At 42.1% G+C, this 17,389-nt stretch overlaps 1 protein-coding gene across 7 annotated transcripts in view; it reads left to right on the top strand.

The window, feature by feature from the left end:
• FANCC (FA complementation group C) overlaps positions 1–17,389 on the top strand; it is a 196,702-nt gene that overhangs the window by 156,692 nt on the left and 22,621 nt on the right. For all 7 annotated transcript variants that reach the window (XR_014161344.1, XR_014161345.1, XR_014161346.1 and 4 more), the window contains 4 exons: positions 784–903; positions 3,162–3,226; positions 4,891–5,052; positions 9,422–9,578. Coding sequence is in view for 1 of the 7 variants with exons in the window: in XM_081880999.1 (XP_081737125.1) it covers positions 784–903; positions 3,162–3,226; positions 4,891–5,052; positions 9,422–9,578 (504 nt within the window). In the remaining 6 variants the exon portion in view is untranslated. The remainder of the gene's footprint in view (positions 1–783; positions 904–3,161; positions 3,227–4,890; positions 5,053–9,421; positions 9,579–17,389) is intronic.

Genomic DNA, 17,389 nt, shown 5'->3' with positions numbered 1-17,389 from the left:
ATTTAAGTCACAACGCAAGAGACAAGAGGTCTGAGTTCCTAAGAGGAGCTCTCAAACTCTCTCAGTTTGGGCCTATCAGATGCAGATTCCAGAGGGGATGTGCAGCACACATCATAAAGTCTGTGGCTGTTCAAGTCCTATCAGGGAAAGACTTTCTCCACAACCTTTAAGGCTCTTCATAGTCTACACATATCCATAGGATGATGCATCTCAGAGTTATGTCACACAATAATGCTGTGCAAATGATAAGTGTGTGGAACTTTACCATGTCCCTAGAAGGGGAAAGCTGTGACTATAGAACAGCAGGAGAATCTCCTCAGTGGGGCTGGAATAGCAGCCCACATAATCTCCCCATACACTGCCTTTCAGGCTTTGTGTTTCTTATAGCCCATTTGATTCTGCCATTTAAATCATGTTGGCATATTTTTCAGCTTGTGCCCTTTCAAATGTGTGATAAATATTTTATCTGAGCATTCGTTACGTAATTTTATATACATTCCCAAGATTCATGAAAGGATTTGACACTTGCTAATTTCCATTTGTTTCTTTTAATTATTCTTCTTTTTTAATAGAAATCTTCCTTATTTGAGATAAAATGTTTTGGACTCATTGCCTCCTCTGTAAGTTCCATAACTTAGTGTTGAAGGTACAGATATTGAATTGAATTCAAGTTACATAAAGCCTGTAATCGATGCATTTGCTTTCCTGCTAACCCTATGACAATAACAGAAGTTGCTTAGTTTTTAATCAGATATTTCTCTCTCCTGTTGACTTTTCCTCTAGGGTTCATTGTGCCACTTGCTCTCATTTTCTGGGCTGAGAAATCATGACACTGATATCAACAACTTTATTTCAACTCTTGGGTTCACGTCTGCAGATTACTATTCTAAATTAATTGAAAATGTGAGTACTTAGTACATTTAACCTTTAGCTACAAGCATGGTCGATTGTATCAGGAGCCTACAAATGTGCTTACCATGCTTGCCATGGCAACTGTTGGCAAGTGCCCCTTTTCATCTTTGCCTTCATGGAGTGCTTCAGAAGCATGCAAAATGCCTTTGTAAATTCAGTGTGTTAGTTCAGAGCCATTCTCTAAGCCAATTGACACAATATGTTACCATAGAAGCTTGAGAGATGGAGGAACATATAAGAAATCACACAAGATTAAGAGAAAGTCAGCCACTTAACAACTTCTTAGCTAGAGTTTATTTGTCAAGGATGTCTGATAACCATTCCCTCACCTTGCAGAGAGTACAAGGACAGTGAGAAGGGGGAAAGTACTTAGCACTTCTCTAGCCTCCCCTGCCTAGAGGGACAACTTGTTAGCCACCTTCAGTCTCTTTGAAGAGAGTTAGGTGTGATACAGTGGTACCTTGGGTTACATACGCTTCAGGTTACAGACTCCGCTAACCCAGAAATAGTACCTTGGGTTAAGAACTTTGCTTCAGGATGAGGACAGAAATCGTTCTCCGGTGGCGCAGCAGCAGCAGGAGGCCCCATTAGCTAAAGTGGTGCTTCAGGTTAAGAACAGTTTCAGGTTAAGAACGGACCTCCGGAACAAATTAGGTACTTAACCCAAGGTACCACTGTATAAGTTTTTAAAATAAAAAATAAATACCCATGGTTTCTTTTCAGTTCTTGATTTATGGTCAAGACCATAAGTCACAAAAAGTACAGAGATTATTAATTCACTTGGAGATGCAAATCATAACAACGAGAAAATACTACTTTTTTGTAAACATTTTTTATTAATTTTTCATTAATAACACTCCAATTGATACAATACAGTGGTGCCCCGCAAGACGAATGCCTCGCTAAATGAAAAACCCGCAAGACGAAAGGGTTTTCCGATTTTTTAGCGGCTTCGCAAGACGAATTTCCCTATGGGCTTGCTTCGCAAAACGAAAGCCCATAGGGAAATCTCCGGGGACAGCGGGGAACCCTCCTCCCACCGCAAGCCCCGGGAAGAGAGGAGAAGCTGCGCGCCTTCCCCTCTGTTCCCGGACCTGTCCTGAAGGCTTGCGGTGGGAGGTCCGGGAACAGAGGAGAAGGCGCGCAGCTTCTCCTCTCTTCCCGGGGCTTGCGGTGGGAGGAGGGTTTTTCCTCCCCACCTCCAACATTCAGAAGGCTGTTCTGAAGGCTGGCGGTGGGAAGAAAAGCCCTTCTCCCGCCTCCAGCCTTCAGAAGAGTTCCCCAAGCTGTGAATGTCTGCCGCGCGCGAGGGGCGCTCTGCTTAAGAGCGCCCCTCGTGCGGGGCAGCAGGCTGCTATCCGCAGCTTGGAGAGCCCTGTGGGGAAGTCCGGCAGGGCTCCCCAAGCTGCAGATGTCTGCCCCGCCCGAGGGGCGCTCTGCTTAAGAGCGCCCCTCGTGCGGGGCAGCAGGCTGCTATCCGCAGCTTGGAGAGCCCTGTGGGGAAGTCCGGCAGGGCTCCCCAAGCTGCAGATGTCTGCCCCACCCGAGGGGCACTCTGCTTAAGAGCGCCCCTCGTGCGGGGCAGCAGGCTGCTATCCGCAGCTTGGAGAGCCCTGTGGGGAAGTCCGGCAGGGCTCCCCAAGCTGCAGATGTCTGCCCCGCCCGAGGGGCGCTCTGCTTAAGAGCGCCCCTCGAGCGGGGCAGCAGGCTGCTATCCGCAGCTTGGAGAGCCCTGTGGGGAAGTCCTGCAGGGCTCCCCAAGCTGCAGATGTCTGCCCCGGGCGAGGGGCGCTCTGCTTCAGAGTGTCCCTCGCACCCGGCAGCAGGCTGCTATTCGCAGCCTAGGCAGCCCTGCAGGAACTCTTCTGAAGGCTGGCGGCGGGAGAAGGGCTTTTCTTCCCACCGCCAGCCTTCAGAAGGCTGTTCTGAAGCCTGGTGGTGGGGAGAAAAGTCCTCCCCCCCCCCAGCCTTCAGAAGAGGTCCGCGGAAAGACTGTCCCCGGACCTGGTCTGAAGGCGGTCTCCCTAGGAACGCATTAATTGATTTTCAATGCATTCCTATGGGAAACCGTGCTTCGCAAGACGAAAAACTCGCAAGAAGAAAAAACTTGCGGAACGAATTAATTTCGTCTTGCGAGGCACCACTGTACCAAATCTTGCCACATCATAATACTACGAGAAAATACTACTGATGCAACCTTCACTGAAATATGTCCTTCTTTGTAACATGTGATTGACTTTATTAAACAGGTGGTCTTATCGTTAGTGACAGAACTCAGCAGAAATCAGTTTAATGGAGTTAACAGACAACAAAGGTTAGTATTATCTTTCTGTGATTTTAGTATATAAATGACTAGAATGAATGTTCTGTTTCTTTTGTGGAAAAGCACTTATACTGAAAAAAACATTAAATATGTCTATTTCAAACTGTTCTTAAACATTATTTTTGTGGTAAGTATATTACTTAGCAAAACAGCTCACAGTGAATCCTCAACCTGCACTGCAACGGCGCCTTTCTCCCAGCTAAAATCACAGACATATGTACTAGCTAATTGAACATTGCATCATCCTTCAGTATTTTACTTGATTCAACTGCAACTCACCCCAATCAGTGTTTCATGATAATCTTCCCTTGAGCCTGTGAGCAATTGGGGGACCACATTCTGCAGTATTTAGTTACTGAACTGCCTACAAAGGCAACCCAAGGTAGAGCACATTGCAGTAATCTAATATTGAGGTTACCAAAGCATAGATAGATCACTGCAACCAGATTATCTCAGATAGGGTCATAGTTTGGCAGTTGATGGAAAGCACGTCACACAACCAATGCCAGTTCTACCTCAAGTGGCAGAGGCAGACCGGTTGTCTTTGCATACAGTGGTGCCCCGCAAGACGAACGCCTCGCAAGACGGAAAACCCGCTAGACGAAAGGGTTTTCTGTTTTGGAGGCGCTTCACAAAATGAATTTCCCTATGGGCTTGCTTCGCAAGACGAAATGTCTTGCGAGTTCCTGCGGGTTCCCCCCCCTTTCCCCCCTTTTCCTAAGCCGCTAAGCCGCTTATCAGCTGATCCCCTAAAAGCTGCTAAACCACTAATAGTGCTAATCCGCTAAGCTGTCAATGGGCTTGCTTCGCAAGATGAAAAAACCTCTATACGAAGAGCCTCACGGAACGGATTAATTTCGTCTTGCGAGGCACCACTGTATTTTATTTCACGTGCCTCACAGCTCAAACAATGTTATCTGTTCCCATATCAAGCCATAGCCATGCAGGCAATGTTCTGCTCCAGGTATAGCACTTTACTGCTTCCCACTTCAGCTAAGTCATGCAGCAGCTCATCTTGTATATACGCTTGCAGATTTGTATGAGCTTTATTTTCTTTAAATGTAGATTTTACTACTCCAGTAATGCAGGGCATTTCTCCAGTAATCTCCATTACTGAAACTATACTCCTATTGCTTGGAGACTTGATTTTACAGTTTTTGTCTGTCCACTTGGAAACCATGGAAATTAGATTGCATTGTGCACAAATCACACAATCATGGAAAAGAGCCAGAGAAAGTTCATGTTTGTTTCAGCTGCACACCTGATGTCAGTCAATAGCAAAATTTCTGTTGAGTTGGGATTTCTCTGTGAATCTGCTGAAAGCTCTGTCATGGGTAATATGTCTCTGGTGTTCTCTTGAGCATTGTTCTATACAAGGCCAAGTGTTTATTGTTGTCAGAGCAAGAGTGTACCCTGCCTAAACATATGAATGTAGTTGAGGTATGTAATGTGTTGTGAATAGAGCTGCACTTCAAATAAATATTTATTTTAATTTTAATTTTATTTATTTATTTATTTTGCTTGTCCTTAGGATAAAAATGTCTTCCTTTTAGCTACAAGTAGATATTTGTTCTAGTTCTCTGTGTTTAATGTTTTAGAAAAGTAAAAATATAACCGTTTCATCCTACAAAAGAAACCTTATTTTGTTTCTCCAGTATGTCTTCACGGGTAAAATCCATATCCCTTCTCTGTATACCTCTTATTACTTTGCCTGATGTAATGCCACTGCTGGAAGCACTTCTTAGCTATCATGAAGATGGATCACAAGAGGTCCTCCATCCCGAATTTTTAGAAGCGGTGAATAAGGCTGTGTTACAGTAAGTAGCCTAGAAAACACCCCAGTTCCCCTTTCATTGAAATTATGGTTAACCATCTGTTGAAATTTCATGTTTGTTTCTTCTGATATCTACCATATTGGAACAGCATATATTCATTCCATAGCACCTCTATGTAGCTAATATGCATGCTTCCATATAGGAGTGCACATGGGCTCACAGAATGTCTGGCTGCTGTTTGATCTTACCCTTTTTGACAGGCTTTTGTGTCTCCTGTATGGTTGATAGGTAAAGGGACCCCTGACCATGGTTGATAGGTAAAGGTAAAGGGATCCCTGACCATTAGGTCCAGTCGTGGCCGACTCTGGGGTTGCGGCGCTCATCTCGCTTTATTGGCCGAGGGAGCCAGTGTACAGCTTCTGGGTCATGTGGCCAGCATGACTAAGCTGCTTCTGGCGAACCAGAGCAGCCCACGGAAATGGCGTTTACCTTCCCGCTGGAGCGGTACCTATTTATCTACTTACACTTTGACGTGCTTTCGACCTGCTAGGTGGGCAGGAGCAGGGACCGAGCAACAGGAGCTCACCCCGTCACAGGGATTTGAACCGCCTACCTTCTGATCGGCAAGTCCTAGGCTCTGTGGTTTAACCCACAGTGCCACCCACGTCCCTTATATGGTTGATACAGGTGAACAAATTTATTTCTGCTCATGAATTGCATTTTGTGGATCAGGAAGAGCATGTTCTCCTTCTGGATTGCATCTCTTAGTGATCACATTACTTGATTCTACCCTGCAGTGACTTTTTGCAGTGATGATTCAGGTGAGTCTTTGAATTTGTTCCGCCTGCTGCCACCCAGCTATCAACTGAGGTGTTTAGGGCAGGTGAATGCATTTTTTATTGTTCAGGCAAGGAAGTACAGGAGTCTCTGGCATAGAAAAATATGCAAGTCCACTCACAAGAGAGAACATAGTGAATGGTTTCTCCTTGCCAAAAAACCCCAGGGAAATTATTTATTAGCACATTTTTTTTCTAAGAAATCCTGAATTATTACTTAGCTTCTTTGAAAACTCATACATTTTCTTCTAATTGACAATTTCTGTTCTTATGCAAAGGGGAGTAGGGCTCCTGTTGCATTCCATGCTTCCATCCACACCTTTACTTGAAGGGAGATCCGTTTCTCTCTTTCTTTCAGCATCTTCTCCTTTGTCCTCAGAATGTCCTGAAAGGCAGGCCGGTGGTGGTGGTGGGAAGCCAGGTACATTTGCCCCAGGCCTTGGAGGGCTAAGCTGTCTGGGGGCCTCCACCAGGGACTGGCTGCTTTTTAGTTTGAGTTTATAACTTGTATTCTAACAATATTCCTGTTCAGGCTTCAGTTAAGCTCTGCACGGGCCTCTTGAAAGGAAAGGAGAGTCTTCTGGTTCCTGACTGATGTTTTCATTGTTGGGCTGCCTTTTGCACCAGTGGGTTTTATATTTTTGATGCTGACGATACAGAAGCACTCTTAAGTCTGGGATTCTGAATGTGGCTCCTGAGTGCACCCACAGAGACCTACCAGGGCACCTGCCAGACGCTCTAATCCCTTCAGCACCAGATTACAAAGTATAAAGTTTCATTTCATTCTTCCTGCATTCTGTCCAAGCTTTCTGTTTAAGACCATCACGGTTCTAACTGGTCAGCACACTTGGAAAAGAGAACAGTTCTCTGTGGGTAGCGTCCAACTAGACGTGAACAGCAAGAGGAAGAAAGCTATTTCATTGGGAGGGGCGGTGTGTTGGCTGTGAAACCAGTTTCCTTCTGTGAAATGGTGGGTGGCTTGCCTTCTGCGAAATGAAAGATCTGATAGAGCAGGCAACACTGAGTACAAAGGAGTTGTTTTGCATTTTGGGGCGCAGGCTCTATATTGTCATTGTGGCCAGCCAAAGTTATGATTTTGTGTAGTGATCAAGCCAATTGATTAAAAAAAAAAAAGTTGACTACTTCATTGTAAGTTTTAAAGATACTCTGTTTTGTCACATAGCATCACATTTATTTGGGGGCTTGGCTGATCCACAGGGAAAGGCAAGCTCACTTTATTAGGAGCACCTGCCCTGCCACAAGGAAGGCCTGATTCAACATACATCTATCAAAACAGCACTGTATGCATTAATGATGGCATTAGGGGCCAGACCACACCCCAAACAATAAGAAGTGTTGCTTTGTTTTGGTAAGAATGTATGCCTCTTGGCATTTTATGCACCAAAGGGCACAATGAGAGAGGCAAGCAGTACACCACACAAGAGAAGTATGTTCTATCAAAACTGGATGTACCCCTCAAACTGCACTCTATATCTATGTAATGTTTGAATAATTCTAACAACTTCATGATGAGGCTAACATAGAATATATCACAACCTTCTGTATGGGACCATGGGCTGAAATCGATCTGAAACTGAGATCGTAGTGGGAGGTAGTGGGAGACAGCAGCAACATTTCCTGGAAGTGTGAAAGTCAGATTGTTACCTGTTCACAGTTGTCCACAAGAAGCAGTGAGCCACTGACCAGAAGGAAGAATTTAGGTTAAGTCATCTGAAAAAAGCCTGTGAGGGGAGAAGATGAGGGCAACTGGCTATTGGTTTAGAATATGGAAGAGAACTAATGCAAGGGAGATAGCAACCAAAGTATCATATGCTAATAATCCTATTATCTGCTATTACAAATATTAATAAATCATATTTAACTCTCCTGATCTATTAGTTCCTTAGCTTAAACTTAGGTACTGTGTGGTCATTGGTAAATAAGGTAATATATAGAATTAAATGGTGTCAGCAGAGATTAAAGGAATAAGAAAAGCAAGCATCTTCAATATGCACTGAAGGTGGGGGTCCTGTCTGAAATAACTTAAAGGTGAGATCTTATAACTAGAGATAATATAATGAAAAGTAACAAGCCATCACACCCTCATTTCCCACCCTAATTACATCCAAGTTTAACTAAGCAATGTTACAAGGTGTACCGCAGAACCCATATGTATTCCTACACACACTCTTAAGAGGTTTAAGAACCTAAACTGTTAGATTAAATGTGTGTCCACTATGACTATGTTCCCCATCCTTGTGCCCACAAAAAGTTCACACATCTGAGGAATACATAAAGATTGGATTATTACTTGAAATAAGAGTAACAGTATATGGCTGCTGCTTTTAGACAGCAAAGTTACAATATAAGTGGGCAGCATGCCACCTTGATCTTGAGAGTAAAAAGATGTTCTAACTCCAAAAGCCTGGAGAGTGAATGTGATTGTTTGCCACAGTACCCACAATAAAGTGATGTGAGAAAGGGTGGAGAAGGGGTATACCTGTCCTGAAGTAAGTAGAACCTAAATCAATGGTTTTGTTTGAGAGTTAGGTTCTCCCCATCAATGTACTATACGCACAAGCCTACAGTGTCACTCTCTTCCCTTTCTTGGTCCATGATCCAGTGAAGTGTGAGGCTGGTTCTTGAGAGTGTAGAGGGAAAAGGGGTTTTTATTTTTCACAGAAGGTTCCATTTTCTGTGCAAAACTCCATTTTTTCCTATAAGAGGTGATAGTTAAACTTTGCTGGTAACACGAGATTCATGTGCTGATCTTTATTTTAGGTATTCAGAGATCGGAATATTTTCTCATGCCTTCCGGGTCATATTTAAGATATGGACCAGTACAAGGGTTAAAATAGTTTAAAATTCAGGGGTATTTTTTTATATTAAATTATGCCAACTTCAGTAATGCCATGATCTACAGAAATAAATCATAGAAAAAGTTCACATTAGCACCCATCATTAGAACACAACGTTTCTGGTCGTGGGCATAGTGTGCACACAGTAAGTTGGAAATTGTTCATAAAATGAAGAAAAGGTTGCTAATTATTATTCTTACTGTTCTGTAATTATTCTAATTCCAGCTTGCTTCAGTTAGCACAGCAACTGGAAACAATTATGAAAGAGCAATGAAAAAGGAAATTCTGGACTTGCATATGATTTTATGTTCTTTTTAAAGGAAGGAGGGCAGTTTTGTGGCCAGGAATGTGGACTCCAAGATTAAAATGGAGGAGGAGAAAATCTCATTCACCACCAGATACTGGAAACTTAGAGCAGGGGTTCCCAACCTTCTGGGCCCATTTGGAAATTTGAGACTGTTTTTGGCCATCACTATTGCAATTTTTTGGTGGCATGAACAATGGCTTTATTGCCCTCATGTCCTGTTTGTGGGTTTCCTGTAGGCATCTGGTAAGCCACTGTAGCCAGAATGCTGGACCAGATATGGCCTTGGCTGATGTAGCAGGGTTGTTACATTGTTATGGCACAGCATGGCTACTCAGGTGGGCATTGCCAGTCACAAGACATCTGTTTCATAGTAGGCTGAGATGAACATTTTATTTATTTTTCCAATACAGAAAAAAGATTTTCTTGCCTGAATCTGCTGTGCTGCAGTTGTGGCTTCGCCATCTGCCTGGTCTGGAGAAAGCAGTGCTGCAGAATCTTGAAATTCTAATCTCAACTCAGCCAAGTTCACTGGAAGAGATGGCATGCCTGATAAAATCTTCCTTATTGGTAAGTGGGATGTACTGGCATTAGAAAACTATTAAAATTTTGCTGCTCCTGTTGTACCAAAAGTCCTTTAAATATTTCTAAAATACGCAATAAAAGTATATTGAGGAGCAAGCAGTCCAAGTGGTACTTGTAGACTTTGTGCATATGCAATACTAAGTCATGGTTTATTTGTTCATCTGAATGCGGCTTCATGGCTTGACTGTGAATAAACCACACTCATAAACCATACTTGGGTGGTAGTTTCTAAAACTTGATTTACATTAACCATGGTTTAGCGTTATGTGCCAACCTGGCCATATACGGTAGTCCTAGCAATAAGTAGAAGAGTAAATAGCATAATGATCTATGGCTTTAAGGTCATAGATCTTTAAGGTAATCTGAGAGTGCAGTATTATTAGTAAGAAAAAAGGGTGTGATTTTCATTTTTTAATTGTTTTTATTGAAAGATTTTCAGGGCTAACAAAGGTATATATAATCTCTCTGTTTTCAGTTCATGGAGTCCTATTGATGAGTTTGCTTCCTGTTATACATTTTAACAACACAATATTATTGTTGGCTAAAACTGATTGTGAATGCATCTGTCAAAAAAAGCCTCTAATTGGGCTGTAATTAGGGTTGTTTGGTGCTGAGGGATGGGCCCCTATCATCCAGAGCAGCCAGTTAAAGATGGGTAGGAAGAGAGAGCGGTTTGGAAGCAAGGATTCTTTTTGTTTCTCAACAGTTATATGCCTCCCCTCCAGGTTACCTTCCCACCCATCTAGTAGGAAGAACTACTTCAGTTTCATAATCAGGCAAGAGATTTTTGCAATTCCAAGTGCTTTTGTCCTTGGTTTCATATTATAAGCCTGCCATGAAACTGGCTTCAAGTGAAAAGGAAGTCTGAACAGTTCCAGTCTATAGGCATAATTTTGGATTGCCATTGGATATTCAGAGAACCATAGTCCTTTAAGAACCAAAGAAATAATCCCAGAGATAAGCCTGTTAATTTAAGTTACAATTATTTTAAATAAATAAGCAACCAGGACAGTAATTGATAATATTTCTAATGCAACCATGAATGTATCTTCAATAGGGCTTTGCCTGAATGATGTAGGACAATGTTATATATCCGCATCTTGTAGAATACAACATTGAGCAGTATACAGAGCAGCAACTTTTAAAGTTTAGTCTTGGTAGTGGAAGACTGCTGTGCTTTATTATGGAAGAAATATGATACTCAACACTGTTATATTAGGGCTCCAAATGTAATTAAAGTGTGATGGTCTAGTAACTTCTAGTTTATGTGGTGTGCTGTTACTTGTGTTTCCATCCCTTGGGAAAAAATGAAATTGGTAATGGAAATTCTATAGTTACTAGGAAGTATAAAAACAAAAGATAAGTGTTATACAGGTTGCACATAGTGAAATGTCCTCTATAAATACTGTTTTGCTTTTCAGGAGTAGGTAACACTAGTTCTTTTTCCAGATGGTTAAAGGTGTGTGCATAAAACATACCAAAATAATCAGGCAAATATCTTGTGTGAACTGCACGGGGAAGGGAAACAGTTACAGGTATTGTCAGAAATTAGTTGTATGAATGTTGCAGTCTTTTTGCACTGATGCCCAGCCACAGGTATCACCAAAGTAATTTTCTCATGAATGCAAAAGCATTCTACTGGACTCACTGGTCTTCTGTGGCCAACTCTGTTCAGTAACACCAGCAGGCGATGCTTGTGCAACTTGCAACAGCATGAAAATTGTTTGTATAATAGCATGAGAAACTGGAGACCGTGGCCCACAGATGGGTATATATCTGCTGGGATGGACTTTTAGCTGAATCCACCAGTTAATTTCAGCTGAGCAACTGCTTTTGGAACACAGTCTGTTCCCAGCTTTCGATTTGATGTGATTTTGTTTTTCAGTCTTGATATCTTTGCCTCTTTTGTGTCAAGAGATCTGAAACTGATCCCAAGGTGTTCATCTGCACCCAAGATAATTTATTGCTCCACAACTGTGAGGAAAACAACATTCAAAAATGGCCAATCTTGTGGATTTTTGGAGATGACAAATATGAGACTTTTGCTGTTTTGTTGTGTTGCTAGAGAAGTGACAAAGTGTCCCGGCTTTCTGATGGTAGCAGCTATTTCAACAAAAGTTAATGTAAAGTAACCAGTTTGGGGTAGGGATCTCTCCCTGGTCTCTCATCTTGGAATCTTTAGTTGAAGCTGCTACTATTGCTAAATAGAAACTGGTAAACACACTTGTCCCGTATCCTGTCTGCATCAAACTAAGTGGGTGGCCGCTGCTGTGACAGTGGTGGCTTCGTTACAGGACTGAAAGATGTGGGAAGAGATCTCTCTGCCTCAGAGTTCTGAAACAGGTGCCACCATTGGTAATAATGGAGGGATACAATCTATTTCAGAGAAACAGACCAGACAAGAAAGGAGGAGGAGTGGTGTTATATGTCAGGGATGTGTATACCTGTGAAGAGATCCAAGATTTAGAACCTCAAAGCCAAAGTGAGAGCATTTGGGTCAAAATTAAGGGAGAGAAGAATAACAGTGACCTCATTGTGGGAGTTTACTATAGATCCCCAAGCCAAACGGAGGACATAGATGATGCCTTCCTGGAACAGATGGCCAAGCATGCAAAAGGAAGGGAGATAGTAGTAATGGGGGACTTCAATTACCCGGATATTTGCTGGATGTCAAACTCAGCCAAGAGCATAAGGTCAAACAGATTCCTCACTGGCCTTGCAGACAACTTCGTTGTCCAGAAAGTGGGAGAAGCAACAAGAGGAACAGCCATTTTAGATCTGGTCCTAACCAATGTTGATGACCTGGTTAGTGGGGTAGAAGTGGAAGGATCATTAGGCGCGAGTGATCGTGCTCTTCTGAAGTTTACTACACAGCGGAAAGGAGCAGCCAAGCATACTAGGACTCAATTTCTTGACTTTAAGAAAGCCGACTTCATAAAACTTAGGGAAGTGCTGGGTGAGATCCCATGGACAGTAATACTAAAAGGAAAGGGAGTTCATGATGGCTGGGAGTTTGATAAGAGGGAGATAGTAAAAGGATGTGTACAAAAAATGGAAAAGGGGGGAAGCCACCAAAGAGGAATTCAAACAAATAGCCAGTACGTGTAGACACAAAGTCAGAAAAGCTAAAGCACAGAATGAACTCAGGCTTTCTAGAGAGGTTAAAAGCAACAAAAAAGGCTTTTATGGGTATGTTTGTAGCAAAAGGAAGAACAAAGAAACAGTGGGGTTACTCAGAGGAGAAGATGGTGAAATGCAAACAGGGGACACAGAAAGGGCTGAACTCCTCAATGCCTTCTTTGCCTCAGTCTTCTCCGATAAAGAAAACAATGCCCGATCTGAAGAATTTGGAGCAAATGATTCAGCAGAGGAAACACAGCCCAGAATAACTAAGGAGATAGTACAAGAATACTTGGCTAGTTTAGATGTATTCAAGTCTCCAGGGCCAGATGAACTGCATCCAAGAGTATTAAAAGAACTGGCAGATGTGATCTCAGAACCACTGGCAGTCATCTTTGAGAATTCCTGGAGAACAGGCGAAGTCCCGGCAGACTGGAGGAGGGCAAATGTTGTCCCTATTTTAAAAAAGGGGAAAAGAGAGGACCCAAATAATTACCGCCCAGTCAGTCTGACATCAATACCAGGGAAGATTCTGGAGCAGATCATTAAGCAAACAGTCTGTGAGCACCTAGAAAGGAATACTGTGATCACCAATAGTCAGCATGGATTTCTGAAAAATAAGTCATGTCAGACTAACCTGATCTCGTTTTTTGACAGAATTACAAGCCTGGTAGATGAAGGGAATGCAGTGGATGTAGCCTACCTTGATTTTAGCAAGGCATTTGACAAGGTGCCCCATGATATTCTTGTAAAGAAGCTGGTAAAATGCGGACTGGACTATGCTACCACTCAGTGGATTTGTAACTGGCTGACTGACCGAACCCAAAGGGTGCTCATCAATGGTTCCTCTTCATCCTGGAGAAGAGTGACTAGTGGGGTGCCACAGGGTTCTGTCTTGGGCCCGGTCTTATTCAACATCTTTATCAACGACTTGGATGATGTACTCAAGGGCATCCTGATCAAATTTGCAGATGACACCAAACTGGGAGGGGTGGCTAACACCCCAGAGGACAGGATCACACTTCAAAACGACCTTGACAGATTAGAGAACTGGGCCAAAACAAACAAGATGAATTTTAACAAGGAGAAATGTAAAGTATTGCACTTGGGCAAAAAAAATGAGAGGCACAAATACAAGATGGGTGACACCTGGCTTGAGAGCAGTACATGTGAAAAGGATCTAGGAGTCTTGGCTGACCACAAGCTTGACATGAGCCAACAGTGTGACGTGGCAGCTAAAAAAGCCAATGCAATTCTGGGCTGCATCAATAGGAGTATAGCATCTAGATCAAGGGAAGTAATAGTGCCACTGTATTCTGCTCTGGTCAGACCTCACCTGGAGTACTGTGTCCAGTTCTGGGCACCACAGTTCAAGAAGGACACTGACAAACTGGAACGTGTCCAGAGGAGGGCAACCAAAATGGTCAAAGGCCTGGAAACGATGCCTTATGAGGAACGGCTAAGGGAGCTGGGCATGTTTAGCCTGGAGAAGAGGAGGTTAAGGGGTGATATGATAGCCATGTTCAAATATATAAAAGGATGTCACATAGAGGAGGGAGAAAGGTTGTTTTCTGCTGCTCCAGAGAAGCGGACACGGAGCAATGGTTCCAAACTACAAGAAAGAAGATTCCACCAAAACATTAGGAAGAACTTCCTGACAGTAAGAGCTGTTCGACAGTGGAATTTGCTGCCAAGGAGTGTGGTGGAGTCTCCTTCTTTGGAGGTCTTTAAGCAGAGGCTTGACAACCATATGTCAGGAGTGCTCTGATGGTGTTTCCTGCTTGGCAGGGGGTTGGACTCGATGGCCCTTGTGGTCTCTTCCAACTCTAGGATTCTAGGATTCTAAGAGGAACACTTGGTCCTTCTCCCTTCCTGTGACCTCAGTGTTTGGTGCAGAGTTGAGCTGACAGCAGTATGAGTGTGCCTTCACATTGGGTACTAGGGAAGAGGAGAACAAAAGCCTTGATAGCTCACTGGCTAAATATGCACTACAACCTGGTGTAGCACAAGGCTTTATTTTCTGCCGTTTCCTGGCTACCCATATAAAAAGATGGAGTTCAGATAGAGCTAGGGGCACTGACAAGGAAAAGCACCTGCCAGTTTCTGATGCTCTTAGGCTAGTTTAAATAAAGTCACATTTCACTTTGTGCAGATTTTGTCAGATTCTTTCAGTTGACAGCTTTTTATTTAGATTCCACTAACACTGTGTATTGCTTAAGAGATTTTCTGTCTTCTATTAAGAACCCTTTGAGCATGTAAACATTCGCTGTAACATTTCAAATAGAACACAATCAGTGTTTGAGACTAAACGTCAGCTAAGCTTAACTTCATCAGAAAGTTGTAGAATACCAAAAAATCAATGCAGGTGATACTGCAGTGCAGTGCAAGTCCATGTGACATCAATTTATTGCTAGCTAAACCAAGCTATTAGTTAATCTTACATAGAATTCTTGACTGGTTCCAAAATGCATTTGATATTGCAGACTCTGCAAACTAAAATTACGTATGGCCATGATCAAGCTTACTTATTAAGTTGTTTGTGTCCAGCAAAGCCTGGTGTTTTAGCTTCACAGCAACTTTATGAGGTAGATTAGTTTGAGAACTTCACAGCTGAAAAGGAATTTGAACTTACATAGTTCACTTTGGCACTTGCATAGTGCCACAATGATAATTGACTATTGGGGTGTGTGTGGCTAGAATCCTGAATGGGAGCACTCTACAGTGTAACATTTTGTTACGGATCAACTTTTTCCTTACTGTGTTTAAATGTGTGTGTGTGTGTGTGCACGCCTGCTACTCTTCTTGGCAAAGAAAGGTAAAAATGCAGGGCCATTGCTAAAGTTAAGGAGGTGTTAAAGGCTGTCTAGTAAATAAGATTCTATGGTATGGTTAAAAAAGATAGTGGTGTTAACCTTAATAATATGAAAACCACCAGCCTCCAAATTGTACAAATATGTGAAAGCAAGCCGTCTAGTAGCAGTTACTGTGTGCAAGAAAGGCACTACACCTCCTGCATACATTTTGTCACTTTAACATATATCACCCAATTCACTTTCAAAAGGAATTTGGAAATGACAGTTCTTCAACAATCTGTATTTTTATTTTTTTATTTTTTTAGAAATATGTGATAAAGCCAGCTGTGAATAGTCATGAACACTAGGTGGCATACATTTAATATGATAACTTAAATGTAACTATATGGCAAAACACTGGAGTACAACATGAAAATGAGGTGACATGTAATCTTTTCAATATGATAGTGACATGTGAGGAAAAATGAGAAGATGTTTAGACTAATGGTTCTCTTCTCATTTCCGCCTTTATGCTTTGTGAGATCTATACTTCCTCAAAATATTTTCCCCTGTGTAGCTAGCTGGCTTGGCTACATGAATATTTGCTTTGAGCACTTGGAGTGGAGCTTTCCCAACATGAAAGTTGGATGGAACAATTTCTGTTTGCTCAGTGCTCCAAGTTGGGGCAGCTAGTCATAAAAACTGTCTGGAAAGCCATTAACCCATCTTTTTATCCTGTGGCTGATTTTCTTTAAAAAGAAATGAAAAAATAAGTATAAGAAAGTGGACTTTGCATCAATAAGGTGAATTTGTGTATTGTAAATATTAGTATCTTTTGAATGCTGATATTTATTAATTTTTAACTTTGAGAGTAATAGTAAAAGTTAAAAATAACCTCTGACAGTCACTGATAAATCTCAGATGAAACAGTCTTTAGCTAATGACCAAATTGATACAGGACTTTTACTAAATCATATTGTTGAACACCGAAAACAAGCCTCATGACAGCATCATTTCAGATATTTACCTGCCTCCTGTGAATTTGGTTACATAGACCTTAGAAACAGACATTCAAATCTATAATGGATATGAAAAATGAACCCTGGGAAAACCAATGGTACTTTGGGGAAACTTTTATACCTGTTAAAGGTTTGATGACACTCACCCACAAGTATGGGGCCACATTGCTCGGAATAGACCCATGGAAATGTATGGCCATGATCAGCTTAGGTCAGTTAATACTCTTACTAAGCCCCTTTCCAATTTGTTTTAGCCTTTCAGAGCAGATTTCTGGTTAAGGGTTAGGAAAGAGGGGCTGCAAAAGAGGGGAATTAGCTGAAAAATGCTTCTTTCCCATTCTGCCAAGCCCTGTATGATAGACAACAAGAATAAAGTGTACACCCTAGAACACTCAGAATCCTCAGCAACACGAAAGGGTTCCATAGCAGGTAGGTTAATGTGTCAAGTGTTTCATGAAGTTAGAAAGTTTAAACCATTGTCCTTGGAAATTCAAAGACTAGGTAATTAACACAACAGGCTTGGAAAGGGTCCCTCCCACCCCTGCTGTTTAGGTTTTTAACATGTTAACAGTAATATAAATTGCGACCCTACTAGATTCTCTTCTCCTTTTGGGGGGGGGGGAAGTAGTGGATTGCATCATGGTCTCTAGAAGTTATGCATCTTTTAATTTTTTTTACTAATTTCAGTAGCTTGAAAACAACCAGGCTCTCATCATTAATTTCCTGTTTCCATTTTTATTATAACAAACCATCCTCACTTGCTTAATGTCACTGTTAGTCTCAGTCATTCCCCTGAAGTCACTGCATCGTGGGAGAGAAGAAGCACATTTAAGTTATTGGACTAAGATAGCCTTCTCCAAGCTGG

The sequence above is a fragment of the Podarcis erhardii genome (assembly GCF_964252035.2).
Source record: "Podarcis erhardii genome assembly, chromosome: 11".
Classification (NCBI taxonomy): Eukaryota; Metazoa; Chordata; class Lepidosauria; order Squamata; family Lacertidae; genus Podarcis; species Podarcis erhardii.
The sequence above is the reverse complement of the archived record's forward strand: the minus strand, read 5'-3'. Positions and strand labels throughout refer to the sequence as shown.